Source organism: Gopherus evgoodei, chromosome 16, assembly GCF_007399415.2.
Source record: "Gopherus evgoodei ecotype Sinaloan lineage chromosome 16, rGopEvg1_v1.p, whole genome shotgun sequence".
NCBI classification, from domain to species: Eukaryota; Metazoa; Chordata; order Testudines; family Testudinidae; genus Gopherus; species Gopherus evgoodei.
Window position 1 is genome coordinate 20,868,015 of NC_044337.1, and position 27,663 is coordinate 20,895,677.

At 47.0% G+C, this 27,663-nt stretch overlaps 1 protein-coding gene across 1 annotated transcript in view; it reads right to left on the reverse strand.

Moving 5' to 3' along the window:
* KCNT1 (potassium sodium-activated channel subfamily T member 1) overlaps positions 1-22,914 on the reverse strand; it is a 193,209-nt gene extending 170,295 nt beyond the window's left edge. The window contains exon 1 of the mRNA XM_030536119.1: positions 22,401-22,914. Coding sequence (XP_030391979.1) covers positions 22,401-22,555 — 155 coding nt within the window. The 5' untranslated portion in view covers positions 22,556-22,914. The remainder of the gene's footprint in view (positions 1-22,400) is intronic.
* Between the last annotated feature and the right edge of the window lie 4,749 nt (positions 22,915-27,663).

Consider the following 27,663-nt stretch of genomic DNA (forward strand, 5'->3'; position numbering starts at 1 on the left):
AGGAATCCCTGCATAGGGAGATGCTCCCCCATCCACCCAACCCCCATACATCCAGACCCCCTCACACCCAGACCCTCCTGTCAAGCCTCTCCCCAGCACTCAGAACCTGCCCCCTACACTGAGCCCCATTCGCCCTGCACCTGGACCACCTCGACAAGCCCCCTACACCTGGATCTTCCTCCCACTGAGCCCCACTCCCCCAGATTTTGGACCCAACACTCAGCCCCCATACGCAGACCCCCCTACCAAGTTCTATCCCCCCACACCCAGATCCCCCCCCCCCACTGAGCCCCAACCACCTTCACCCGGACCCCCTGCAGGGTCCTGTTACCACTGCACCCAGATCGCCCCCCAGCAAGCTGTGCGCATCTCACCATTGGAGAGAGTGCTACTAACACAATATAACAGCTTTCTAGACCCAAGCTGTCAAGGTCCCTTGCATAACATTCCTAAGTATAAGGAATTTATAATGCCGGTCTCTCCAGAAAGTTGGGAATTCCACGATGTTGGGATGTCACAAAATAGTCAAATCGTGTTCCAAGTTCTAGTGAAGTGTAAAATCAAAGTGCCATCGCCAAGCCCAGTTATTGCCTAGTAGTCAAACAGCCGTGGAAAACAACTTGACATGATTTATTGTGGTTTAATTTCAATCCTTGCTTCCAGAATCCTGTGCAAGTTCAAATTTATGCTGCATGCAGTGTAAAGAGTTATAATAACATCTATTAATGAGACATTGTAATTTTGCTCCGACTCACACAGTCTGTTTACTCCCCGGCAGTGATAACCTCACACAAAGACTGGGGATAGAGTGCTGCTTTAGGTCTTGGGCGCAGGGAGATGGCTGGACTGAAGCTAATGTCATCAGAGAGAAATTAAGCTGTTTTATTGTAGATCTGGAGCTAGACAGTCAGTCATTTTCCTGTATTTGTAAACAAGGATGATCTTTTGGAGTCTGATTTATGAGGAAGCTGACTGCTGCATCAGCCTTGGTTTTCTTTAATAAAATTTCTCACATGTGGGCTGGCAGAAATCCTGCTCTTTTCTTGCTGTATTTGAACACAGGGTGCATGCAGCAGCTATGCTGCTGACAGCACCATCATCAGGGCTGGAAATGCATACAAAGGACCACATGCATCCCCTTCAGGACTCCACTGACTTCCTTGGAGCTGAGCCAAGGAGATTCTGACACACAGCGTGTTCATCCAATGCATCTGTGGTGCCAATGGGAACCCTTAAAGTGCTGTCAAAGTAGCATTGAGCTTGTCAGGACCCAATAGTCCAATTTTGTTTGTAGGAAAACTTTTCAGGGCTCAGATAGTTGTTTCAAATGAATTTTAAAAGCCATTGATTAGTTTGGGGGCACAGGGAAGTTTTTTTATCAAGCTGTTGCACTGACTGATAACAAGGGATGAAGGCAAAGGTAGTGAAACAAGAACAAGGAATCCTTGACTCCATCTCAGTCAATCTTTTGCTTGCTGTGAACCACATGCAGAGTGATGTGCACTCATGTTCCAAGGTATAAACCAACCACAAGCTGCCTAAGGTCAGGAAGGAACTTCCTCTCTTGATCGACGCCATAATTACTTAGTACAGGGCTTCTTGCACTTACCTTTAAGCATCAGGTACCAGCCATCATCAGAGAGATACCACTGCACTATATGGGCTACTGGCCTGATCCAGTCTGGCAATTCCTATTTCATCAACACAATAAACAGACCCACCTCCTAAAAGGGGCTGACCATCTCCAACTCCACTGATATCCATAAACATTGCAGGTTGCTCAGCACCTCTCAGGATCATGTTCATTGTTAAGACATGCTCCTAAATCCTCAACAGCAATTTAGGGCCTGGGGATCCTGCAAAGTGTCAAGTGCCCTCTCTTCACTGCTGTTAAATAAATGCACTTCTGGGTCCACCTGACAAAGATTTTAAATTGGGAGCAGAAAGCTCTGAGCACCTCACAGGACTGTCCCCTTCCACAAGAACCAGAGGACAAACACAACAAAGGATGTTGCTTCCTTCTAATAACACTCTGGACTTGAGTCTAATGCAGCTGCCTAAATAACCCTCTGCTAGGATCCTGTTTAGTTTGGGAAGTAGAGGAACAATACCAGTGTTGTGTGGGAAACCAATGCCCAGCATTGAGGCTTAACCAGCCTTATCTGACTGGGACAGCATGTACCGTCCTCTAGCCAAGGGAGAGAGGCCCTGCTCCCCCTCCCCTCCACAAGCTTCAGTCCAAGAAGTCTGTGTGCATCTAACAAAAAGTGAGCTCCCAACACCTGATCTCATTACTCCAACCCAACTCTCCTTGGCAAAAGCAGAACCGCTGTCTTTGGCTTCATTCCACTGTGCACACTGTAAAGCCATGGCACGTTGTGGGGTGTCTGTTGTCACCCTCTAATGGCTGCCCGTAGCCTACAGAGAGACAAGGCTAGTCACTCGTGACTGATGGTGGAGCAGTAGAGGTGGCCGAGTTTGGAGCCAGACGGCTTGGCCTCCATCCCTGCTGATGACAGACACGTCTGTGTCTGCAGCACAAAACGCTATTACAGCTGAATTCATTGGTTTGGCTGGCAAAACGGCTATGCTAGGAGCTACCTGCTAGGCATAATAGGGACATTCATCAGACATCTGTTTAGTGGGGTGGGATGTAAGGGGTTCACACTCCCATTCACAAACTGCCCTTCTTGTGTCGTTCTAGGACCCGTGTCCCAGCAGCCGCTGACTTTTCAGGACAACATGTCCAGATTCCCCTCAAACAGCAGGAGAATATTCTCTTTGGACTGCTTTTCACCGGCTGCGAGCAATCTCTGCAGGCCCCAGCCCACTGACAGCACAGAACCGCTCTCTTGGCTGTTTGCCCGCACTTGGCCCTCTACTTTCCCAGAGAGCATCTCTTTCACGTTAGGAGGGCGAGCAGAGATTGATCTCGGGGATCTCTCTCAAAATGGCCAGACCTGGCTTTAGGACACAGCAGCTGCACCAACTTCTGTTAGAAGCCAAAAAACAGCCACCCACTAGCCCTGCTTTTAATCAAGTGGCCGTGAAAGGGTTCATTTGCAGGACAGAAGGCCGTCTTCCACCTTAGTCTTTTCAGAAGGAAATACTAGGCTGAACCCTGAGGTAGGGCATCCTTCCAAGGCTCTGGTCCCCTTTGGCTGGCCTCCCATTGCCCCTCACAGCCGTGGCCTTTCAAGATGGCTTCTCAGATGGCCCACTTGCTATGGCAGCCCTCCCCACACTCTGACACCTCCTAGTGAAGGATTTGCTCTCAATTTCAGCCAACGTGTTCACTAGACAAACTGCCCCTCTGGCTTTTCCCTTCAGTTAGAGAGCAGCCATGTCAGCAGCACCAGAGATCACTCAGGCCATTCTGATCCTGCATAGCACCAGGGCTTCTCCATCACCTTTCACAAAATCATAGAATCTTAGAAGATTAAGGTTGGAAGAGACCTTAGGAGGTCATCTAGTCCAACCCCCTGTTCAAAGCAGGACCAACCCCAACTAAATCATCCCAGCCAGGGCTTTGTCAAGCCAGGCCTTAAAAATCTCTAAGGATGGAGATTCCCCCTTCCTGCCTTTGTTTCCAACCACTTCCATTCAGGAAGGGTGGGCCTTGTGGTCAGTGCACAGGCCTGGGGCTCAGGTGACTCACGTTCAGTCCCAAGCTCTGCTAGTCCATCTGTGTGAACTTGAGGGAATCACTTCTTCTTCCTGGATCTCAATTTTCAAAGATGCTGAGAAATGCCAACTCCTCTTGAAGTCACCAGAGCTGCAGATGTTCAGCATCTTGGTATGCTAGGCCAAGTAAGTCTTGGACTTAGCAGAGTGGCTTCTTTCTTGGTCTCTCTTCTCCATAGTCACAGCAGACGCATCTCTCACTTTCCACATACTCCTCATTCTCACTTCTTGGTAAGAACAGATCCTCCAAGTGCTGGGCTCACTCAAAAAGTTATCATCAGCCCTGGCCTCTCTGATGAACAATAAGCTATTCAGGAAACTCTGCCTCCTCACCTTTAATTTTCTATATGTTTTAAACAATATGTACAAATCACCATCATTTCTGGCTTCTCCTCCCACAGCTTTTATGGTTACCTGGTTACAGTTGCTTTTCCCCTTCCTTTTGAGTGACATCCCTGTGGGGGTCTCTCAGTGGCCAAGTGCGTAGGGGAAACACGTTCCTTCCCAATTGTTAGGCTGGAAACGAGACAGCCCCCTCCTCTTGTGTAAGTGACACACATTTTCTAAAACCATCAGTGCAGGCCCCTTTGCAGTGAATGGAGCAATGATCAGGCATGCCAGAAGGCAGTGGGGGTGCACCAGCCCAAACAAGAAAGAGGGGGGAGGGCAGAGAAGCTTGAGAAAAGCAGCACACGCGCACATGCACACACACACATGCACACACACACAATTCATGAATGGAAAAATCAAGTGTGAAAGCTGGACTAGCCCCTTGGGCGGCCATAGCTTAGCCTCAGCATGTCACCTAGACAGACACTGACCTTGGCAGCTTTATGGGATTGAGATTTCCACAGGGATCCCTGCTCAGTGAATAATTCCTTACAATCATTTTGGGCACAAAGAGGTTTCCTCTGTCACTTTCTTGGTAGGACATGTTCTTCCACCTCCCTTTCAATTGTTCAGAATGAAAACTCCAGTCTCTACTCACATGGAACTTCTCCTGTAACTGCCCCACAGCAGGCTGGAGCCTGGAGTCTCTCCTGTAGCCGTCTCCCAGCTGCTAGGTGCACTGGAATTCTATAGCGGTCCCACAACACACCAGAGCACTGAAGCACAGGAGTTAATTCCACGCTCTTATCCTCACTGCCTGATTCCCCTCACAGCCTCCAGTGCCAGGCAGGACTGTATTACACAACCCTGAGTGCTGACAGGTGCAGTTGTTTGTTTGGAAGAGAGAAAGAAATTGCTTCTTCCCCACCAGTTTCTCTTTGAAGATCCAGAGTTTGCCTCTTCTCCCATCACCCAACAAGCACTCAACAAAAAGCAGCGCAGACAACATGAAAACACGGGGGCCGTCTGAGCATCAAAAGTGTCAGCATCAGGTGCGTCAGCAGAAAGACAGCCTGGGCGCAGACAGCTCTCTTGTCTGTAGCACACACAGAAGTCAAGCCCACCGCTAGCTCTCGCGTGCTGCTGGAGACAGAACACGGAGTGCTGCGTGGAATGCCAGGAGCCATATGGAGTTCATTTGCTTCGAGCCAGCATGGCCCAGATCCAAGAGTTACGCAGTGGTCAGTCAGCCTCCCACACAGATGCCTGTTCGCCTGTGTGCGCTCAGAAGGGCCGTTCTGATGAAGGCAGTGTGGCCAGCTACACCGGACCTGCTGGTCAGAACTTATACGCGAACCACAGAGATGCAGCAGAGGCCAATACCTGTGGCCACCAAAATAAGACAAAATAAAAGGGAAGGAAAGTCTCCTCCCCTGTGCTGTCCTCTCCCTTGAGTTAGTTTACAGTATTAAGAAACTACCTAGAGCTGAAAAGCACAGGAAAAGCACGCTGATATATTATGTACTGGAATGGAAAAGAAATCCAGCACTCTCTAGGACAACATTTCTTTGTCTATTGGGCAATTAAAACAATTGTGGCTTTCCTGCCTTCTGCCCAATGAGTAAAACCCATTTTTATTAAAAAGAGGGGGGAGAAACAGAAAGGCACTGATTGAAAGTGGGGTGTTCCTGATGATGTTCCTGCAGAGAAGTCCACCAGCACTCTATTAGAGGAGGTCTTGAAATATTTAAAGAGCCATAATTAGGATTGAATATAAAAAGCTACTGAGTGGAGCACATTACTCACTTCAGGATAAGTAATGCACTCATTTTTCATGGCTACCTACTGTCCGAGTGATACAGTAATTTACTGCACTGTTGCGGCAGTTAGGGTCTGCCTAGGTACTTAAACAGCCTCATCACCATCGCATCCGAGCATCTCCAAGGCACTTTGAGATTTGGCGTCCCAACATCCCTAGGAGGGAAGAATGGCTCATCGCTGCCATTTACAGATGGGGATGTGAGGCACCAACCAGAGACTTGTCCAAAGAAAGCTTTGGTGAAGCAAGAAATTGAACCCTAGATCTCCTGGATCCCATCCCAATGCTTTAACCCCAATGGCATCCTTCCTCACCTGCTCACTGCTAAATCACTCCTAATGATAAAATGAACTTCCATAGCATCTGTCACCTAGGGATTTACAGAGCCATCACCGCAGCAGTCCAAGTCCTTCATAAAGCTGTTATCAAATCTCCCAGCAGGTGAAAGGAGCATGTCAGAATTCTTATCCCCATTTTTCCTAGACAGGCATTAAACCATAGTGATATTAAGTGTCTTTCCTGGTGCCCATCCTCCCAGGTCACAAAGTGAGTCCATTGTATAGCCCGGAATAGAAACCAGGAGTCCTGAATCCCAGTTTCCGTCTCTGCCTCTTGCACACTACAGTCCCTACTGCCCAGTTTCAAAGAGAAGGAAAAAAATATCTTTTGCCCAGTTTTCCACAAGAAAGCACAATATTAAAAAGGTGCCTGATCTGTGTTCTATGCACACCACAACTCCCACTACAGCTAAGGGACGGCCCACATGCAGTGGCAGCAGACTGGACTCTTCTCTTTAAGAATAAACAGCTCCCCACTACGAAAGGCAAATAAACAGCATGCCCCAGATATGGATGAAAAGAGCAGTAATCTGTTACACAGCCTTGGAGCACTGTTTGGAATGAACGGAGGTTCACCCAGGGTATCAGAGCGGACTAAGCCAAGGAGACAGGAAAATTAGACCTGGGGTTTCCCAAAGAGAGAGAATATTTTAAAAGACAGGAATGACCCAAGTACTCACATGTGGTATTTGAGAATACTGAGTGGGGAGGGGGAACCAGGGAGGCGAGTTCTCTCCAGGCCTCCCAGGCAGATGCTAGGGGGCAGCAGTGAAAGAAGCAGCTGGGTGTGAAGAGGAGAGGAGAGGAGAGGCAAAGCAGATGCCTCTGCTGTCCCCCAAGATACTAAAGCCTAGACACCACTGAGGTCAGCAGAATGGAGCAAACAGCAAGCCTCCTTCCCCCTCCAATACTGATCCATACGGGCAGGATCAGTGCCTATTCAGTGGGACCTACACACAGGCACCCAGGTGTACCTGTTTAGGCCCACACCAATTATGCAGGGCAGTGATTCGGTACAAGGTGCCTTCCTGACCCCACTTGTGCCCTGCAGCATTAGGACTAATTCCCCTCATTACTGCGGCTGACCTCACTGTACATGCCATTGGGAGGGGAGTCATTGCATTATCCACCTCATTAAGGAAATCCCTCCATGGGAGAGCTGCAAGAGCATATAGCCTCAGCAGCGCCTTACTCAGATGTGTAATTGCACTGAGATAATGGCTGCCAGGGTCATGTGTTTACAGGTCTGATATTGGCATCGCATGCACCAGTCCCTCCTCTCTGAAAAGGTTCTGCACAGCTCCAACACCCCCAGCAGGAACCTCCCCAAGCTGCGGAAAAAGGGCAGATTCATGGTCTTGGGGAAAAGAAATTGGGTCCAGTGGCTGGATAAAAAGCATTAGGCAGCATTGGAGCAGATATTACGGAGGGCAGGGGGGAATACAAACTCAAGAGCACACACCAAGTGCCTGTTCCTTAATGGGAGCTGCGGATGCTGTCCTGCGGCCAATTCAAGAGGCATGCCCTGGAATCAACCCAAAGGGCATTGGCAATTAGCAAACGGGGTAAGAGCAATTATGAAAAGCCTCCTGGAAAGGAAACAACTCTGTGTTTTGGTCTATGCTCAGAAGCATTTCTTGGGAGAAAAGTATGAAAAGAAAGTGTGATGGGTTCGGTCACAGAGATCCCCTTGGTACTGTCACCTGATGTGCTGAAATTACCTCGGAGGCTGTTTTCCCTGCCAGCTTGGGACTCCAGAATCCTGCCCTGTTGAACCAGACACACTACAACACAGACGCAGAGTCTGGGCCACGCCCCTAAAGCTGCCGACTTGAACTAAAAACAGCTCAGCAGGTTACCTCTCTCCAGCACCCTGACACCCAGCTCCCAATGGGGTCCAAACTCCAAATACATCCCTTTTACTCTGTATAATGCTTACACAGGGTAAATTGTTCACCATCTAGCTCATTGATAGAGAGATACACACAGCTGTTGGCTCCCCCAAGTATTAATCACTTACTCTGGGTTTATTAATAAACAAAAATAATGTTATTAAGTATGAAAAGTAGGATTTGAGTGGTTTCAAGTAATAACAGCCAGAACAAAGTAAGTCAGAAAGCAAAATAAAACAAAACACACAAGTCTAAACCTAATATATTAAGAAACTGATTACAGGCAATATCTCACCCTCAAAGATGTTCCAATAAGCTTCTTTCACAAACTAAACTCCTTCCTAGTCTGGGCCCAATCCTTTCCCAGGTACAATCTTTGTTAGATCCAGCAGACATCTCAGGCGGTAAGCCAAAGTTTTCTCATGACTGGCCGCCACCTTTGTCCTGCTCCACCCCCTTTTATAGCTTTGGCAAAAGGTGGGAATATTTTGACTGTGTTTGTCCCTACCCCTATCTCATCAATGGAAAAGTACAAGGATTAAGACGGATTCCTGCATCATGTGACATGGTCACGTCACTGAAGACCCCTAGTCTCCATTCTTCCTGGATTGGCCCACAGGTACACAGGAAGGTTTGCAGGTAAATAAACCATTTACAACCAATTGTCTGGGTCAATGGGAGCCATCAAGATTCTAAACCACCATTAATGGCTCACACTTTGCATAATTACAAGAGGACCTCAGAGTTATACTTCATATTTCTAGCTTCACATACAAGAATGATACATGCATACAAAGAGGAGGAATATATTCAGTAGGTTATAACCTTTGTTATGATACCTTACAAGAGACTTTTTGCATAAAGCATATTCCAGTTACATCATATTCACACTCATAAGCATATTTCCGTAAACCATATGGATGCAATGTTACAGAAAGGTCTAATGGTTAACACAGGGGACTAGAAATTGGGATTTCTGGATTCAATTTCCAGCCCTGCAGATTTTCTGGAGTTGCAATTTTAATTCTCCGCCTCTTTGCTTTTGTGGCTCAGCCCGGAATGTTATTTGAATATAGTTTGGGAAGGGAGGAAGGAGTCATGGTTAATTTATGTCATTAGCAAGATGGAGCCAAATGACTGAGTTTTAGAGACATTTGAATCTGAACTTTTCCACTCTGCATATTTTATATAGATTCTACGTGAACCTATTGGGGTGGCGCCAAAGGTCTCAATCAGGATTGAGCTCCCATCATGCTGGGTGCTGCACAAAATACGGCCCTCCCCCAGAAAGCCTGCAACCTAACAATGAAATCAACGACCAAGGACACATACCAGTGCAGCAGCTGGGAACAACCTCAGGTCTCCTGACTCCCAGCCCAGTGCACTATCCACTGGACTACACAGCTTCCTCAGTGTATTGTTACATAAAACCTCCATCCCCCAACCTCCTAGGAAAGTTAATGACAGAGTGAAGCAAGTGCCTAATACAGTTGATCAGAATGACAGGCAGACAATAGAGCATAATGGTTCATTCGCAATCATTACAGTCTATTGTGTAAATATGCAAATACAGCGCTATTCAGTTTAACTGATCAGTTCCTGCATCCTTATTTTCCTATATGGCCACATTCCTTAATATGTTTTTCCTTCACCCTCCTGGGTCAGATTGAAAGGGACTTCTCCAATGTTCTCACTTTTGCAGCTGAGTGGAACTTGTCTGGAGTGGAGACAGCTTGCAAGGATGCTAATTAGAGCCAATTAAAACCTGACTGACCTGCCCTGGCACTAAAAAGTTCCTGGCAGATTTCACTCTGTCTTTCAAAGGTCAAGATCGAGTTCTTTGTACGTAACTCGGGAAGCTCATTGTGCCACAGATCTGCACACAAGGATCATTTCAGTATAACACTCATGGTGGAATCTGCCCACAGGGATCCATACAACCAGCCTCTTTACCATATAACAGAGAGCAGCTATTCCCCTATGGGACCCGCACCAGCAAACAGTGTAAGAGCTCCAGCCACCAACCCCTAGTTTAAAAGGGAAGCATTAGTGGCAACATGTTTCTCAGGAGAAGACTTTGACTTTGGGATTCATTCCCAAAAATAGTCTTCTGGACAGGCTGCAAAGACCATCTATTTCTCTAGGCCTTGCAGCAGGAAGAGGGAGAGAGTTTGGGAGATGGGTTTTGGAGGCTTGTTACAATCTGGCTGGTAGACTGACTAACCTAATTGTCTTCTATGATGAGATAACTGGCTCTGTGGATGACAGGAAAGCTGTGGATGTGTTATTCCTTGACTTTAGCAAAGCTTTTGATATGGTCTCCCACAGTATTCTTGCCAGCAAGTTAAAGTATGGGCTGGATGAATGGACTATAAGGTGGATAGGACGTTGGCTAGATCGTCCAGCTCAATGGGTCATGATCAATGGCTCCATGTCTAGCTGTCAGCCGGTATCAAGCGGAGTGCCCCAAGGGTCGGTCCTGGGGCCGGTTTTGTTCAATATATTCATTAATGATCTGGAGGATGGCGTGGACTGCACCCTCAGCAAGTTTGCAGACAACACTAAACTGGGAGGAGCGGCAGATACGCTGGAGGGTAGGGATAGGATACAGAGGGACCTAGACAAATTAGAAGATCGGGCCAAAAGAAATCTGATGAGGTTCAACAAGGACAAGTGCAGAGTCCTGCACTTAGGATGGAAGAATCCCATGCACTGCTACAGACTAGGGACCAAATGGCTAGGCAGTGGACAAGAAGCTGGACATGAGTCGTCAGTGTGCCCTTGTTGACAAGAATGTTAACGGCATTTTGGGCTGTATAAGTAGGGGCATTGCCAGTAGATCGATGTGATCACTCCCCTCTATTCAACATTGGTGAGGCCTCATCTGGAATACTGTGTCCAGTTTTGGGCCCCACACTACAAGAAGAATGTGGAAAAATTGGAGAGAGTCCAGTGGAGGACAACAAAAATGATTAGGGGGCTGGAGCACAAGACTTATGAAGAGAGGCTGAGGGAACTGGGATTGTTTAGTCTGCAGAAGAGAAAAATGAGGTGGGATTTGATAGCTGCTTTCAACTAAGTGAAAGGAGATTCCAAAGAGGATGAATCTAGACTGTTCTCAGTGGTAGCAGATGACAGAACAAGGAGTAATAGTGTCAAATTGCAGGGGAGGAGGTTTAGATTGGATATTAGGAAAAACTTTTTCACTAGGAGGGTGGTAAAGCACTGGAATGGGTTACCTAGGGAGGTGGTGGAATCTCCTTCCTTAGAGGTTTTTAAGGCCTGGCTTGACAAAGCCCTGGCTGGGATGATTTAGTTGGGGACTGGCCCTGCCTTGAGCAGGCGGTTGGACTAGATGACCTCCTGAGGTCCCTTCCAACCCTGAGAGTTGATGATTCTATAACTACTACTGGGGGGCTGCATCGATGGTAACAACCAGGGGAAGTGGGGGGAGGAGGGGGGCAGAAGGCTGTCACCACTAAATCAGATTTTAGAAGAGTGGGGAGTTGACAGGAGACAACTCAGTCATTCCCAAACCTCCCCTCACGTCAGTCCACATTGGCTTGGTCATACCCATTGATAAGATCGTCACAATGGATATGCAGTAGCTAATCTATAACCAAGCACAAACAGCATCAGAAGTTATACATGTTTTAGAAGCCAAAGAGCTCTGTTTGAGCCCCAGCCCTGCAAGGATTCCCCTAGCCATGCACAGCCCCTCTGAAGCCAATGTAAGTCGGCACACGCAGAGCTCATAGAAGGATCAAGGCCGTAATCAAGAAGAACTTCTATCTAGGGTGGGTACATTTTGGCAATTAGTAGTTACCTGGAGGACCTCACATCTAGAAGCAAAGCTACAGACTATTAGCTCAACCAGGAAATGCCCAACCCGGAAGCCACAAGTGCCACTAAAAGTGTTAAAATAAATCTGCTTTTTATGAGCGTAAAGCCTATCCGCTGAAATGCAGGCTGCCTCGTGCCCAGCGCTAGACCTTTTCCGAGCAGTTAGAGACCCGTGCAGTGCAGGCAACAGGGCAAGGGGCCTTTGTTCTCAGCATAGGGTCTGGTTTGTAATGAAGCCAATAGGTTTGTCCAAGCTCATTTTAAAAATAAAGAGCAGATTCCCCAGGAACCTTGTAAAGGCAAATTCTAAAAAGGATTCATATTGCTGCAACCGAAAGACAAGCCACAATTTGCCACGTTCCTCCCCAACAAGCTCTTCTCTAGACCCAGTTTAATCCTAGAGAAGATTTTGATGGCTGCCAGACCCTTTGAAAATCACCAGGTCCAGAACTGAAATCCTGCCAGGCCTTTCGTTAGAGGGGTGCTAGCATGCACTGCTCTAATAATAGGATTAAGTTCCATGCCAATCAACTGCTAATGAATTTAAGCCCTAAACAGATGATTAATGTAAAAAGACTGTGATTCGCACGTCAGATGCTTCGGATAGAGCCTTAGCACAAAATATCAACCTTAATGCTGCCGCTACCTGCACAAGAGGATAAAGGAGATATAAATCCTATTACCGATACAGCAATTTCCCACCAGGCTTGTCTCTCCTTGTCCTTCCTATTTACAGCCATTTTTCTGACTGGTCCCATCTATCAGCAGTGCTTACAAACACATCTCCAAACAGAGTTTCCTTGTCCCTTGGGTCATTTAGTCCATGGAACCTAAAAGCACATCCGACTCCCCACATCACAGAAAGCATCCTGCCTGTGCCAATGCACAGTATTATTCAGACACACACAGAGAAGCTATAAAGTGCCAATTCCTGTCACTGTTCTGCTGGGAAAATCCTGCTCTCTCTGTAACCTTATATAGATGGGGACAAGCAGCACCATGCCAATGCGTCAGAGTTGCAGATCCAGAGTGTGTGACCTGTTCTGGTAAGCAAAGTGCACTGAAAGTCAGTGAATAATAGAGGGAAATGGGAGGGGGAAGTGCTTTCCTCGACCAGTCGTGTGTGTGTTAAGCTTCACCACAAGGAACAAAGCTGGGAAGAGGTGAGAGGCTGGCTTTCTAACCTGCACATACACCCCGGAAGTTGCTGGAGAAGAATAAATGCATCAGTCACTCCAGCGTCCTCTGGGGCTGATTTAAAGGCAGCACTGATTCCAGAATCTCGGGCAGCCCTTGAAGGCCGGGGTGGAAGATGTCACTGTCATGAAGAACTGGGAGAGTGTAAAATATTATTGTGGGCCACAACCACTCTGAGCAGGGGCAGCGTCCTATTTTGCTGTCCTTCTGCTGAAGCTGCTGCAAGACCATTCTGGAACCCAACAACTGGAACCCAGCATGTTTAACATTATGGAACAAATATGGTGAAAGTAACTCAATAGGAGGGAAACCCCAGAAGTTCTTTCCCAGAGATATACATGTGTGTACGGATGTATTCCGTTTTCAGCCTCAACAGTTCCATCTACTGGTGAGCTCAATGCAATATGACTATCAGATGGCTCAGGTGGTCTCAAGTATGACTGAGAAAACCAACTCAGGCAGAAAGGACCACAATTCCTCTGTATCTCTGCTTTACAAGCACACTTCAGCAATGATTGGCCTCAGTCTTGACAGCTAAGCCGTTATGTTGCAATTATTTCTGAAGCAAGAAAAGGCCAAGATTCCATTCCCAGAACTGAGATCCCAGCTGCCAGCCAAAGGAAGAGAAGCTGACAAATCTTCCTTTATTTTTTAAATAAAGGTGCAAGCAGGTAATTATGTTTGCAATAGTTAGTTACTAACAAGTAACAAGTTTTAACAGATGGACTTTGCCCCACTTAGAAATGGAAAACGTAAAGACCTCTGAGCGTGTCTTCATCCCAAGTATATATACCATTCAGAGGTGTTTATTACACAAACTATGCAAGACCAGCTGCATTGTGTCCCAGGATGTGAGACATGCCTCAGTAGGAGCAGGATGGCTTCCTAGGGCATATCTGTACCTCACTGAACAGCCCAGACACCACAGCAGAGGGACAAGGGACACTTCTAAAACTATCTTTCACTAACATGCATGCAAGAACCTATAAAACAGCTGCTTTGTCCCACCTAACACTCAGGCCCTTGGACAGCACTGACTCCAAGTTAGATAAATATCCAACCGAAATACCAAGTGCTGAAGGCTGCATGGTCTAATGAACTGGGCACCAGAGAGCCTATTCAGAGATCCTCACCCTGTAATTTCTGCATTACGTCCATAATTTCTGGTTGAGCTACATCAGATCTTTCAGAACAATGCTCATTCTTGACTTAAAGACTCAAGTGATGGTAGAATCTCAACTACAACTAGGAAAGCAGGCAAACAGCTTCCTTGGGGTGCATAATTAGCCTTGCCTGGATGACCCAGGAAATTCCTAATGAGATATAGAGCATTTCACCCGAAGGACACTGCTTTGAATCCTAACATGGTCACAAATGAACAAGAGCACAACCATCTACTGGCAGCTTGACGATCTATGTGAAATAAATTTAGTGGGTTCCTGACCTGTTCATGGTGGCCAAATGGAAAAAACCAACCACAGCCCGCATTAATAGGCACAACCATCAACAAACACCAAAGAACGGAAGAGCATACAAGCAAACTGCCTTCTGACCCCTAGAAGCAGACCTCTGAATGAGGGTTAAGCACAATGGAAGGGCACTGCTGCCTCTCCTCTGCTGATTTGGAGGGTTGTTTGATCGGCTAAACTCACTTCACAAAACCAAACCACAGAGGGGAAAAACCTACCACATGTTTGAATCTAATCTTCATATGTGCGTCTGGGGAAGCCAGGACCATTGCAGTCAATAGCACCATTCTCAGAAGTGCAGTTTCAGCAATCCTTACAGACCTCTCTCATTGCTGCTCTAGGACCTAATTCTCAAGTTGGTACTTTGGAACAGTTGACTCAATCACGCACGCCTCCCCAAAACACCCTGCTCCCCAAGCTAATGTTTAGTATCTAAACCAGCCTAAATCTAGCCTTCCTGACTACACACACTTCTACCTCATGTACTCCAAATAGAAATAGTAGCATCCAGTATTCCCAGAGACGTATCAGCAAAATCTTCAGGACAAACTGACATATCTTCGGTAAGAGAGGCTAAAAATATGTGAGTTGACATGAAAAAAGCCACATACGTCTTGTGCAAAGACACAACTTTCCTAAACAGCTTCTCCAGCAGAAACAGCCTTGGCTTCATCCCCTGTCACAAGTATCTTCCTGTTCCACCTCTTTCTTCTGAAATAAACCATATGCACTGGAGGTAGTATATAGAAAAGCCAACTCTCCAGCTGCGTGAGTCACCCTCTCTGGTTCTATACTTGTGCAGGTTATTTTTGTGTGAGCCCTTTCTGATGGCTGCTCAGTCCTCGTCACTACTTACCCGAGTTCCCTTACATGGTCAAGAAAGAGAAAAGAGTTTCCAACCCAGAGGAGATGGTACACTCCCCTGGCTGGCTGGCTGCCTCGCTGTACAAACATTCACAACATTTCCCATGAGACAGGAAGGAATAATTTAGGTTTCTTATACCCTCTGGGTGCCAAGAATTGCTGAGCAGGATGGGCAGGACATATTTTACAGTTTAAAGCACACTTGCAATTAACTCCTTGCTTTCCCTTTGGAGGACTCTCGCAGGGCAAATACCCTGGGAAGTGTTGCAGTGGAATGGGGTTCTAATGCCATTACTGTTGCACAAAAAGGAACAAAAAATTGGTAAAGACACACACGCACATAGAGTGGCATGCAGGAGAGCATTTGAGACAGACATTGTGAGAGAGAGGAATGATCCATTTCCTCACTTGCTCTTATTTTCCCCTACATTTCAAATCAATGGGGAGGAATTTGAGCAGATGCCTGCTGATGACCCTAGTGGAGATGGCAAAGGCAAAGTCCATTTAGACAGGAGTGTGTTGACACAGGGATACATGGTGTAGATAAAGGCTCAAGAAGACAAAGCATTCCTGGTCTAACTCCGCCATGCAAATTAAGGAGAACTGATTTATAGAGCAGGGGGAGGGAAAAGGATCATTTCCTTGCTGTTCCAAAGATAAATATGAGGGCTGGGGTGGAGAGGCACCCTGCCAGTGGTTGATCTCTGTACCCAGGAGCATTTACCCCAGGGAATTTAAGAGAAATCTAAAACTCAGAAGGGGGAAGGCAGGCAAATTAGGCCAGGAGGCTGCCCTCTGCTCCTAAAACATCTTTCATTCCCTTGCACACACAAGTGGTAACAAATCAACAGCCACCACAGCAGAAAAATAAGCCATAGTGTGAGACAGGGGGAATGAAACCAAAGACCCTTTGCTCCTAATGTAAAAGAATGCAAGGCAAGCTCTTTGAGGCAGGACCATCTGTTGGTTCTGTGTTTGTGCAGCACCTAGAACCAGGCAGCCCTTGCCCATGACAGGAGCTCCTACATGCTGCAAGCTGCGTGGAAACTATTGAAAAATAATAGAGACTCAAACTCAATATATACCCCAAAAGGGAAAAAAGGCTAGAGGGCTCAAAATCAAAAAAACACACCGCCATGGCTAAACAGCAGAGTAAAAGAGGCAGTTACAGGCAAAAAGGCATCCTTTAGAAACTGGAAATCAAATCCTCATCAGGAAAATAGAAAGGAGCATACACTCTGGCAAGTTAAGTAGAAGAATAATGAAGCAGGCCAAAAAGAAATTTAAAGAGCAACTATCAAAAGGCCAAACAAAAATGCAGTTCATTTTTGTAAGTCCATCAGAAGCAGGAAGCCTGCCAAACAATCAATGGGGCACTGGATGACAGAGGTGCTAAGGGAGCACTCAAGGAAGACAAGGCCATTGTGGAGAAGCTAAATGAATTCATTGCATCGGTCTTCATTGCCAAAGATGTGAGGGAGATTCTCACACCTGAGCCATTCTTTTTAGGTGACAAATATCAGGAACTGTCCCAGACTGAGGTGTCAGTTGGGGAGATTTTGGAATAAATTGATAAATTAAATAGTAATAAGTCACCAGGACTAGATAGATTCACTCAAGAGTTCTGAAGGAACTCAAATGTGAAATTGCAGAACTACTAACTGTGGTGTGTAACCTATCACTTAAAATCAGCCTCTGTACCAGGTGACTGGAGGATAGCTAATGTAATGCCCATTTTAAAAAAAAGGCTCCAGGGGAAATCCTGGCAATTACAGGCCTGTAAGCCTAACTTTAGTATCAGGCGAATTGGTGGAACTAAGGGAAAGAACGGTATTATCAGACACATAGATTAACACAATATGTTGGGGAAGAGTCAACATGGCTGCCTCACAAGCCTGCAGACAAGGGTGACCCAGTTGATACACTTCTGTTTGAATTTCAGAAAGCCTTTGACCAGGTCCCACATCAAAGGCTTTTAAGCAGAGAAAGCCATCATGGGACAAGATGAAAGGTCCTCTCCTGGATAAGGAACTGGTTAAAAGATAAGAAACAAAGGGTAGAAATAAAAGGTTAATTTTCACAATGGAAATTGGTAAATAGCAGGGTGTCCCAAGGATCTGTACTGGAACCTGTGCTGTTCAACATAGTCATAAATGATCTGGAAAAGGGGGCAAACAGTTAGGTGGCAAAGTTTGCAGTTGATACTATATTACTCGAGACAGTTAAGTCCAAAGCTGACTGCGGAAAGGGATCTCACAGAACTGAGTGGCTGGACAACAAAATGCCAGATGAAATTCAACATTGATAAGTGCCAAGTAAGGCACATTGCAAAAAAATCATCCCAACTATACATACAAAAAGATGAGTTCTAAATTAGCTGTTACTACTCAAGAAAGATCTTGGAGTCATTGTGGAGAGTTCTCTGAAAACATCTCCTCAATGTGCAGTGGCAGTCAAAAAAACTAACAAGATTAGAAACCATTAAGAAGGGGATAGATAAGAAGATATCATAATGACATTATATACATCTTTGGTACGCCCACACCTTGACTACTGAATGAACTTCTGATCGCTCTGTGACGGAGCAGGAAGCAGGGCGGATTTGACCTGGGAATGTTGCAGGAGAGTTACACTGGGGATGGGGGACTTCCCTTGAAGGAAGTGACCTTAGCTGTAACCTGAGCTAGGAGTGGGGTTGGGAGAAGTGACACCTTCTGCCTGGGAGAGCGAACAAAGGAAAGGAGGAGCTGGGGGGAGCAGGAAGAGAGCTGCTGGAGGATTTTTTGTGTTCAGTCTGGGGCTGGGTGGTGCAACACAGGGAACCCCAAGCTGGGATCTAAGCTCCACGACCCCCCAGAAGGACTTGATTGAGGGGTTCTGGTTGTATCTACACACTCCGCTTGGCACTGTGTTCCTGTCATCTAATAAACCTTCTGTTTTACTGACTGGCTGAGAGTCATGGTGAATCTCAGGAGAGGGGTGCAGGGCCCTGACTTCCCCACTCTCCGTGACACACCCCATCTCAAAAGATATATTAAAATTGGAAAAGATACAGAGAAGGGCAACAAAAATGATTAGGCGTATGGAACAGTTTCCGTATTAGCAGAGATTAAAAAAATTGGGACTGTTCAGTTTAGAAAAGAAACAACTAAGGGGGGATATGATAGAGGTCTATAAAATCATGAATGGGGAAGAGAAAGTGAATCAGAAAGTGCTGTTTACCTGTTCCCATAACACAAGAACCAGGGATCTCTCAGTGAAATGTTTAGGCAGCACGTTTAAAACAAACATAAGGAAATACTTCTTCACACAATGCACAGTCAACCTGTGGAACTCATTGCCAGGGAATGTTGTGAAGGCCAAAATATAACTGGGTTCAAAAAAATAGATAAGCTCATGGAGGATAGGTCCATCAGCGGCTATTAGCCCAGGTGGTCATGGCTGCAGCCCCATGCTCTAGATGTCCCTAAACCTCTGACTGCCAGAAGCTGGGACTGGATGACAGGGGATGGATCACTCAATAAATCGCCCTGTTCTCATCTTTCCGTCTGAAGCATTTGACACTGGCTACTGTTGGAAAACAGGATACTGGGCTAGACAGACCATTGGTCTGGCTCAGTATGGCCATTCTTATGTGCTACTGCAATACAAACTGCAGCAAGTGATTCCATCTCTTGAGGTACAAGCCTTATCATCGGCAAGTAATGTTAGGATTTAAGTCTTCCATAAATTGCAGCCACTAGAGGGGCATCCCAATCTCTCTCTCACGCACACGCTCCTCTAGTATTCAATCCAGGTCTGTATTGCAAACATAGAATCCAGTTGCAAATTTCAGAATCTGTTTTTACTAAAGGCAGCATGGCCAACGCAGCCATCCTGACAGGTCAGAGAGCCACAGGGAAAAATAACAAACAGCAAACCAATTGAACTGGGCCTTCAGAGGGTTAGAAGCTGAGAAAGACTTTTTTCCTTCCAGAGAATGAAAAACCCCCCACACATTTTACTGATTTTGTTAACATTGTAAATGATGAAGCTGCAAGAGGAAGTCAAGCTACCATGGATTTGCCAAGACACATATGGTGGGGAGAAGAAGGGGAAGTATTTCTCCTTTTCTAATACATGATGGGTATCCTGCCCTCATCAGACACTACCTCTGCTGTTACGTGGGAGAAAAACTTGAGGAGAAAGAATTAATGAGTTGTTCACATGACCCAGCATTCTGGCCCATTTACAAATTACTCGCTCAGTTGTGGTGCTTTGAAAATTAATGACTTCTTATTTAATACTTTTTCTTCTTCCCCCATTTAACCTTTTAGGAATGAAAGAAAATCTCTGACTTGTTATTAGCAGATATGGATATGAAGAAATCTACCCTCACTAATGATAAACCAGGAGGCACAACACATCCAGACTTCCTTGTCCAATTAGAATGAATTTATATGCAAGCTTAATGTGCCTAATTAACCTGTCATCTGATGAGTATAAGGCAATTTGAATAGCAGTGTCAGTAAATATTTGCATCTACGTTATCAGAATGGATCTACCAGGAAAAGGTAGAATGCATGAAGAATAAGCTTCCGTTCCCGGGAACATATATACTACTGCACACACACACACAGCATAGCCTCCTCTGACGCTTTCATAGCTGAGTAATTTTCAACATTTACATCATAGCCCCTCTGTGTTACAACACCTTATACCTTGGCATAAAAATTGTTCCAAGCAAAAACCTGGCACAGAAACTCTTCGGCAAAAAAGGCTGCAATTTTTTTCCCCTCCGTGGATTTCAACAGCTGCTGTTCTCTTAAACTGCGGGGATGCCCCCAAAAAGGAAGTTACTTTGGCTTTTGGGGATGTTCTGTGTTCCTGATATACTGTAGCTCAAACAGCGCCTTCAAATAAAGTACTGCAGGCCATTAGCTCGCAATACGGACCAAAGCTTTTAATTCACCATTCAGCATTGACTGTGACACATGATAATAGCAACTTTCTCCATAATGACGCCAAGGACAAAGTTAATATGAAGGATCCCTAGAGACTCTTTCTTGTATGTAATAGTCTGCCGGAATAGCTTGTCTGAGGACTGAAGTAGAGTGCGGATTCTTATAATCTCAGAGTCCCCAGTAGAATAAATCGCTCTGTGCATTTTATGAGAAGGAGCTGAAAGTTCTTCATACCCTTTGTTATGCAAATTCTCTACCTGGGCATTAGCCGGATGGTTAAAATCCCTGGGTTTTAAGAAGTCAAGGTTTACACCATCCCCTCATTAACTGCAGTGAGCTCTGCTCCAGCCTTAAAAATAACCCCCTACCCCTAAATGGGAGTTTACGGAAACAGTCTGCAATTTGTTTGTTACAGAGCGTTCCAGCCCCCTCCTTCCCCTTTCTTTTAAAAAAAAAAATCAAATTCAGAGGCAAAAAGATGTCCTCATTCTGCCCTAAGCCAGCTAAAGCCAAGGAGCTGACAGCTAAGATTGAAACTCTGTTGCTAACCAATAGCACTGGACCCGATTCTGCCCTCTCTTACACCTACATGACCCCCTGGAGGTCAGTGGTGTAACTGCAGGCAAGAAGGTGACACAGGGGTAACAAAGGATAGAATTTGTTCCACAGCACCTACAGCTGATCTGGGATTGGAGCCCTTAGGCACTACCCTCATACAAATAATATTTGTCCCACAGCTTCTGCAGCCAGTAGGGTCCCTTTACGCAAGGACTTAGAACCTGGGTGATATTTCCATGTAACCAGATGCAATTCCTAGGCTAATATCACTCGTGTTCTTCAGACCACTCGAACAAATCCTGCCCTCAGTTTAACCCATGCAGTGCCTCTGGCTGGAGTTACCTGCTGATTTCAACAGGGTTTCACAGGCATGATGGAGGGCAGGATTTGGCACATTACATCTCAACTCCCTTGGATTTCAAGCTTTTTGTCTTCATGTGTGTGGACAGTGCACAGTCCATTCCAAGTGCTACCAGAATACAAACCCCAACTATTAATCCTCACCAGAGGCAGCTCTGAGGCACCGAGGAACAAACTAAGCATGACGTCTCAGTCTTTCACCCTGATTCTTAGTGTTAAGTACACGAATGCCCACAGCAAACAGCAACTTTCCATTCCTCTAGCTCCTTTCACCCTGAAGGGCTTTTCTGACTGTTCTGTATGAGGGATCACTTCTCCAGCCATTGAAATGCAGCCACCTCTGCTATGGAACATAGCAGCTGTTTATATCTTTAGAAGTCAAAACTACCCCTATGTCTCTAATATACAAATGTAAGACTGAGCCTTAGCTATGGGCAGCAACCAATGCCTCCGCGACATTAACACTAAAGGCAGAAAGGGATGGGGGCATTTTCTACAATTGAGGCAACTTTTGCAGCCCAAGGCAATGGTTAGGAACCAAGGGACAGCTAGAGATCCCTGAGTGCGTCCTGCATGTCCACTTCGGGCAGGTTGTTGCAGAGAAAGTGCTTATTGTTTGGGGTTGGGTAGTTTTTCTGCCTCCTCTTGCAAGCCACACGAGTCTGGCTAAGCAAACACTCAAATTAAAAGACAACAAACTGAACAAACTAACCACACCCGCAGCAGGGGCTTGCAGCGCTCCTTCCAAAGAGGGGCTCACTCCAAGGGGTCACCCGTGCTGCTGGAGAGCTCGGGACAGTGTTTCTCCACGACTGGTCTGTGGACCGGCACCGGTCCCTCAGATCTCCCTGCCACAGTTTAGCAAGGCAGCAAGCCGGTCCCTGGTATCGAGAGGTTGAGCTAGAGAACCAGGGGCTAGCAGGCTCTCTCTGGGTCCTGATGGGGCTTCCCGGAGTCACCAATCGCCCAGCTCCCGAGTGCCCAAAGCAGAAGGGAAACGGGGTGGGAAGGGAGCAGCACATAGAACCGTAGAGTTGGGAGGGACTGCGAGGGACACCTAGTCTGACCCCCTGCCAAGGTGCGGGATGCATTAAAGAGGCTACCTGTGGGAGCTGCCATCATCGAAGACGAAGGTCTGGTTAGTGTAGCACTCGGCGCACACGGGCACCCCCCCGGCTGCCAGGGCTCGCCCATCCTGCTGCTGAGCTGTCGACTTGTAGACCCCCTGAAGGCTCCTCTCTTCCCCCGAGAAAGGCATCTGCAGAGTGGCGAGGGTGCCCGGCAAGGCGACGCGGAGCCACGCATGGGAGTGCTGTGTGGCTGAAGGCTGCCCAGGGCTACTGTTTACTAGGAGAGTCCAGCTGGAGGCGAGCCATTGCCACTGGTCACTCGCACACCTTAGATTTCATGGTGCCCTACAGCTCTTACAGTCCCGATGTCTTCCCTGCCTGGGTGTCTCCTCGCAAAGCAACAAGTAGCATAAAGTTGAGCCTCATTTAAATAAAAAAATGGACAAAAAACCAAGGCAGGGATCAGGTGGATTTCACTGCCTTAAATGCAAGAGATGATCCAAATCTTTGCTCCCAAGCTTGTCTCCCCTTTCCCCTGGGGTGTTTGGGAGAGCTGCAGGCTCAGTCAGGAGAGAAAGTCCATTGCAAGCAGCTGCTCTCACCAGACAAAGCAGGAAAGGAGGCGGGAGATACCAGTTTGCTCCTTTTTCCCTGAAATATTTGTGTGTGTTTTTTTAACAAAATTGATTTTTCTCCCCTCCCGTTTTCACAGCTTTTTCAGATGCATTTCTCTGCTGCACGATGGCACCATCTGCAGGCCACTGTGAGAATGGCATAGGCAACAAAGCCAGCCTCCCTTTGCCATCTCTGCCATGCAGAGCGCAGTGGCCTTTCTCAGCTCATGATAGACCCTTTTTAATATATTAACAGAGACTTCTGATAAATCACTCCCCCTTCCATGGTGGTTTTTATTTGCTGCCTTCTCTGTGGGGGTGGAGAGTGGCCTGTTGTAGCCCTGGTCCCTGCCTCTGGGTTGGAGGTTGCTGAGGGGACAGGGAAGGAAGAGGACTGCAAAAATCAGCTCCATTTTCCCCTCCTTTCCAGAGAGTGTGGAGCTGCTGTCAGTGGGGCTGCTTATGCTTCCCCCTGGGGAGCTGAGCAGAGCTTAAAAGGTTGGTGTAATGGTGTCTCCATGCCACTCCACACTGTCCCGAGAAAGGTATATTTTTATGTAGAGCCTAGCCTAGCATTTTGGTTACCATTCCGTCCCCATCTCCCCCAAAAAAGCTGCTAGAACCCTGAAGAGTGTCTCTGCCTTGCTGTGGGGTGTAGACAACGGATTCCTTTTCAAATGATGTGCTTTGTGTGAACACACAAAAAAGAAACTCTGGAAACGAAGCTACCTTTGATCAAGAAAGGGTTAAAGGCTCCGGTTTAAGGGCACCTTCCCTCCAGTCAAAGTTCAGACTAACATGAACATTGCCGCAATGCCCAGTCTGACATACTGACACTCAATGAGCAAAGCCACCTTTGAGAAGTTGCTCGGTCTAATTGGCTTTAAATCCAAGGGCGTTTAGATGTAGTCAGCCAAATCCTGCCCTCATTATGCCTGTGAGACCCAGCTGAAATCAGCGGGTAGCTGCAACCAGTGGCATTGTAGAGGGCAGCAGTTGTTCCAACAGTATGACGAGCGTGGATATGAACACAGGAATTGCAGCTGGTTACAGGGTAATATCACTCAGATTCTAAGTCCTTGTGAAAAGGGACCCTACTACTGTAGATGCTGTGGGACAAATATTATTTGTATTCAGGTAGCACCTAAGGGCTCCAATCACAGATCAGAGCCCTACTGTGCTAGGCAATGAACAAACACAAATCAACAAGAGGGTCCTTGCCCCAAAGAGCCTAGAGTCTGAGACTCAGCCCTTAGTTTAAGAGCATGGAAAGTCTCACAGCTGGACCCGAGCAGCTGCGAGCAAAAGAACCTTCCCAATGCTGCCGGTCATGAAAGGTGCTTGCTCCAGTGCTTGTTTATGGTGTGTCGTAGTGAAGCACAGGGAGCTGTCTAAAATGACATGTGGAGACGACAGGGAATAACATGGCTGTGCAGGGAGGAAGATGGCTGCAGGGAATCATTGCTGTCAAGGGGCAGGAGTCGCAAAGCCAGGGTCTGCCACTGCAAATGCCCTGCAAAGCATGCCTCTCCCATTTCCCCCCATGGACTGCCAGCTAACGCATTGCAACCCACTGCACCTGTGGCAATGTCCTAAGGTGAAGGCTGCAGGAAAATCCCAAAGCATGTAGGGCCTGTCATTGCTTGTATATTTTTGCCAGGTATCAAAGATATCTGGCTTCAAGAGACATCCAACTGATGTTCTTGAAACAGAATGTCTGGGAAGCAACAGCAACCCCCCTAAACCTACCTGTATTGCCTTCATGAAGATAGTCTGGGATCATGCACTTACGGCCATCTTGTCCAGCTTCAGAGCATCAGCTTCCTATCAAGAGAGACATGTCATCATCCTCGTTCCTGAGTTTTCTAGTAAGGCAGACGTCCCGTACGCCCAACATGCATCAACCACTGGCTCCAGGGGAAATCGCCCATGCAAATGCTCTTGGGTATATGAGTCTTGCTGGGACTGTACATTGTCTCTCTCTAATTTGGGCCAGAAAGGAAAAGGCATCACAACTTCTCTTCTTCCTCCTGTCCCTCTGGATAGGCTCTCTAACTCTAGGAATAATGAGAGAGAGAGAGAGAGAGAGAGAGAGAGAGGTGATTAATGCTCCATGGCCAGTCCAGCCATGTGACACTTCCTACCCCATCATGCTTTTATACGTCCTTCCCAGTGCTTTGCTAATAGTGACAATATTCTTCATTCACCAATTGCCTCACATTATCAAGTGAGAAATGTTACTGTGCTGATCTGTAAGTAAGGAGAGGAGGTGGGCAACGTAACGGCTTATTAATATGCAAGGTGATAACACAGAAGTGGAGGCGGAATTATTTAAAATGGCTACAGTGAGGGTGGCTAGGTGAACAAGAACTAATGGCTGAAAACTAGGGAAAAACAAAACAAGAAAAACCCAGAAAACCCTTGCACTCGAATATTGACTCTCAAGTCATCAGGTCAGTTACAGAGTGGAATGATCTCCCATGGCAGGTTGCTTAGGTACTCTAGAGAACCCTTACACAGATCCTGCAGCCAGCAGCTCTAGCTGGATTTAGATACCATTGAAGTAAAGCATTTAGAACCCAATCCAACTCCTACTGAAGTCAGTGGAAAGGCTCCCACTGGCTTCAGGGGGAGTTGGGTCAGGCCATTTGTGTAGGAGGTTAGAGGCTTGTGCTGCAGTAGAAAAACTGGATGACCCAGGTGGCGTGGTCTGGTTCTCCCTGCTATGAATTATCCCTATGATCATTTTTGACTGCAAAAAATCCCCTGTTACACAGACAGACATCTTGGTCCAGTGCACAGGACACTGGCTTAGGAGACCTGAGTTCTCTTCCCAGCTCTGCCACTGGGTTGCTGAGATACCCTGGACAAGTCACTTCCTTGCTCCAAGTCGCAGTTTCCCCATCTGTTAAATGGGGATAATGATGCTGCTCTCCCTGATAAAGTGCTTTGAGATGTCTGGACAAGAAGCACTGTAAAAAGGCTAAGCATTCTTCTCCCTCAGTCTGAGACTTTTTCGTTGTCAGTTGGGTATTCTCTCCCACTCTGCTAGTCTTTAAGGCTGGAAAGTGTATTAGGGCTCCAGCAGAGTAGGCTGTGTTGTTTTGCAGTGAAAGAGCAAACCTCCTTCCTGCTTTTCATTGTCTAGTATCTTCTTGTTTCATATTGCGAGGTCACACCCAGACTCCATCACGCTCCCAGCTTTCAGAATGCACTGTTGCTACGCACAGCCCATTCCATTAACATCTTTAACCTTGCTGTAAGAATTGGCTGCCACCCAGACCTCAAAAGACATAATTTAGTTAGGAATCCAAAGGGAAATCACCCACTGACCTATGCGAGATGATTACACAACGAGAAGTGCTAATAGGATTGTAGTGCAACCAGTCCACTCTAGCAATGATCTTAATCCGAGTAGCAGAGTATTGTTAGTGTGTGGGTGTGCCCCCTACCTGTGGCCGGGACTGTCACTCACGCATCAGACTTAGCAGCCATCGAAGAACTCACTGACCCATCCACCATGCTCTGTAAAGAGCGACAGTGCCCTTGTAGTCAGTCTGTGTGGAGAGCAGTGCATTTCTGTGGTGCAATTGGAAGAGGGGGAGATAGATACAGCCTGGCTTGCAAGGTGGTTTGAGGAAGGGAGGCAGTGGGTGTAGGGTGGTATTTAAAATGTTATGCTTGGGAACTGCAGTTAAAACGGTCACCATCTCTGCCCTATCGGGCTGCTAGCAGGCACGGCTCCAGTCCAGGAGGGGCTTTATTTCTGTCAGTGCAGTGAAGGAGTCGAGCGTCTGTTGTGTGGAAATGCACCTCAGACCCCTCCTTCCCCACCCAAAGAGATCCAGGGAGGGAACGTTCTCATGAAAGGGTCCCAAGCCAAAACCCATCCAGAATCCCGGATCCCCATTTTGCAGCATGAGCCCAGCATTTTGTGAGGGCTGCTTCAGAGGAGCCTTGGCTCCCCTCACCATGTCAAGTCAAACTGTCCCCTTCCCAGCCCTGGATGTGCAGTGAATCCAGGTACACCACACTCCTTCCTACATTCCCCACATGCCCAAGCAGCTCTGCCATGCCAGCTGCAGGGGATCAGAGTCCGAACAGTGGGAGGGGAGGGCTCACACATAAGGAGATGGTTAGTGTGCTCATACACAGATATAGGGTAACAATGGGTGGAAATTGTCTGTTCCATACCAATGGGAAGGGAAGCTGTGCCTAGCGCAGTTAGGCCTGTATTAGAGGGAGAGACGACACGCCCCAGGGACTGGAGGACTGAATTATTCCTACAAATAAACCTTCTAGGGGACTCAGCTGAGCAATCCAAATCCACCATCCCAAACAAGCCGAGGAAAAGGGGAAGGAAAAGATAAATTACAAAATCCCACAGGAAAAGGAGATCCTGACACCACCATGAAAAGAGAGGCCACATCCCAGGAGATAAGATTAGGATCAGGGCAGGGAACTGTCCCTGGTGCAGGGTAAGGGTGGAAGCCACATGGCTGCCTGGGCCAGGGTTAGGTTCAGGGCCAGGGCCAGCTGGGCTGCCCAGGCAGGGGTTCCCTTGTCCAGGATTAAGGTGTCGGGGCTTGAAGGGCTCTCAGATCAGGGCATGTCTCCATGAGACTTTGTACAGGGTAATGAGCTCTGCTCCTGACTGGCACTTTGGGGCACGACCAACATAA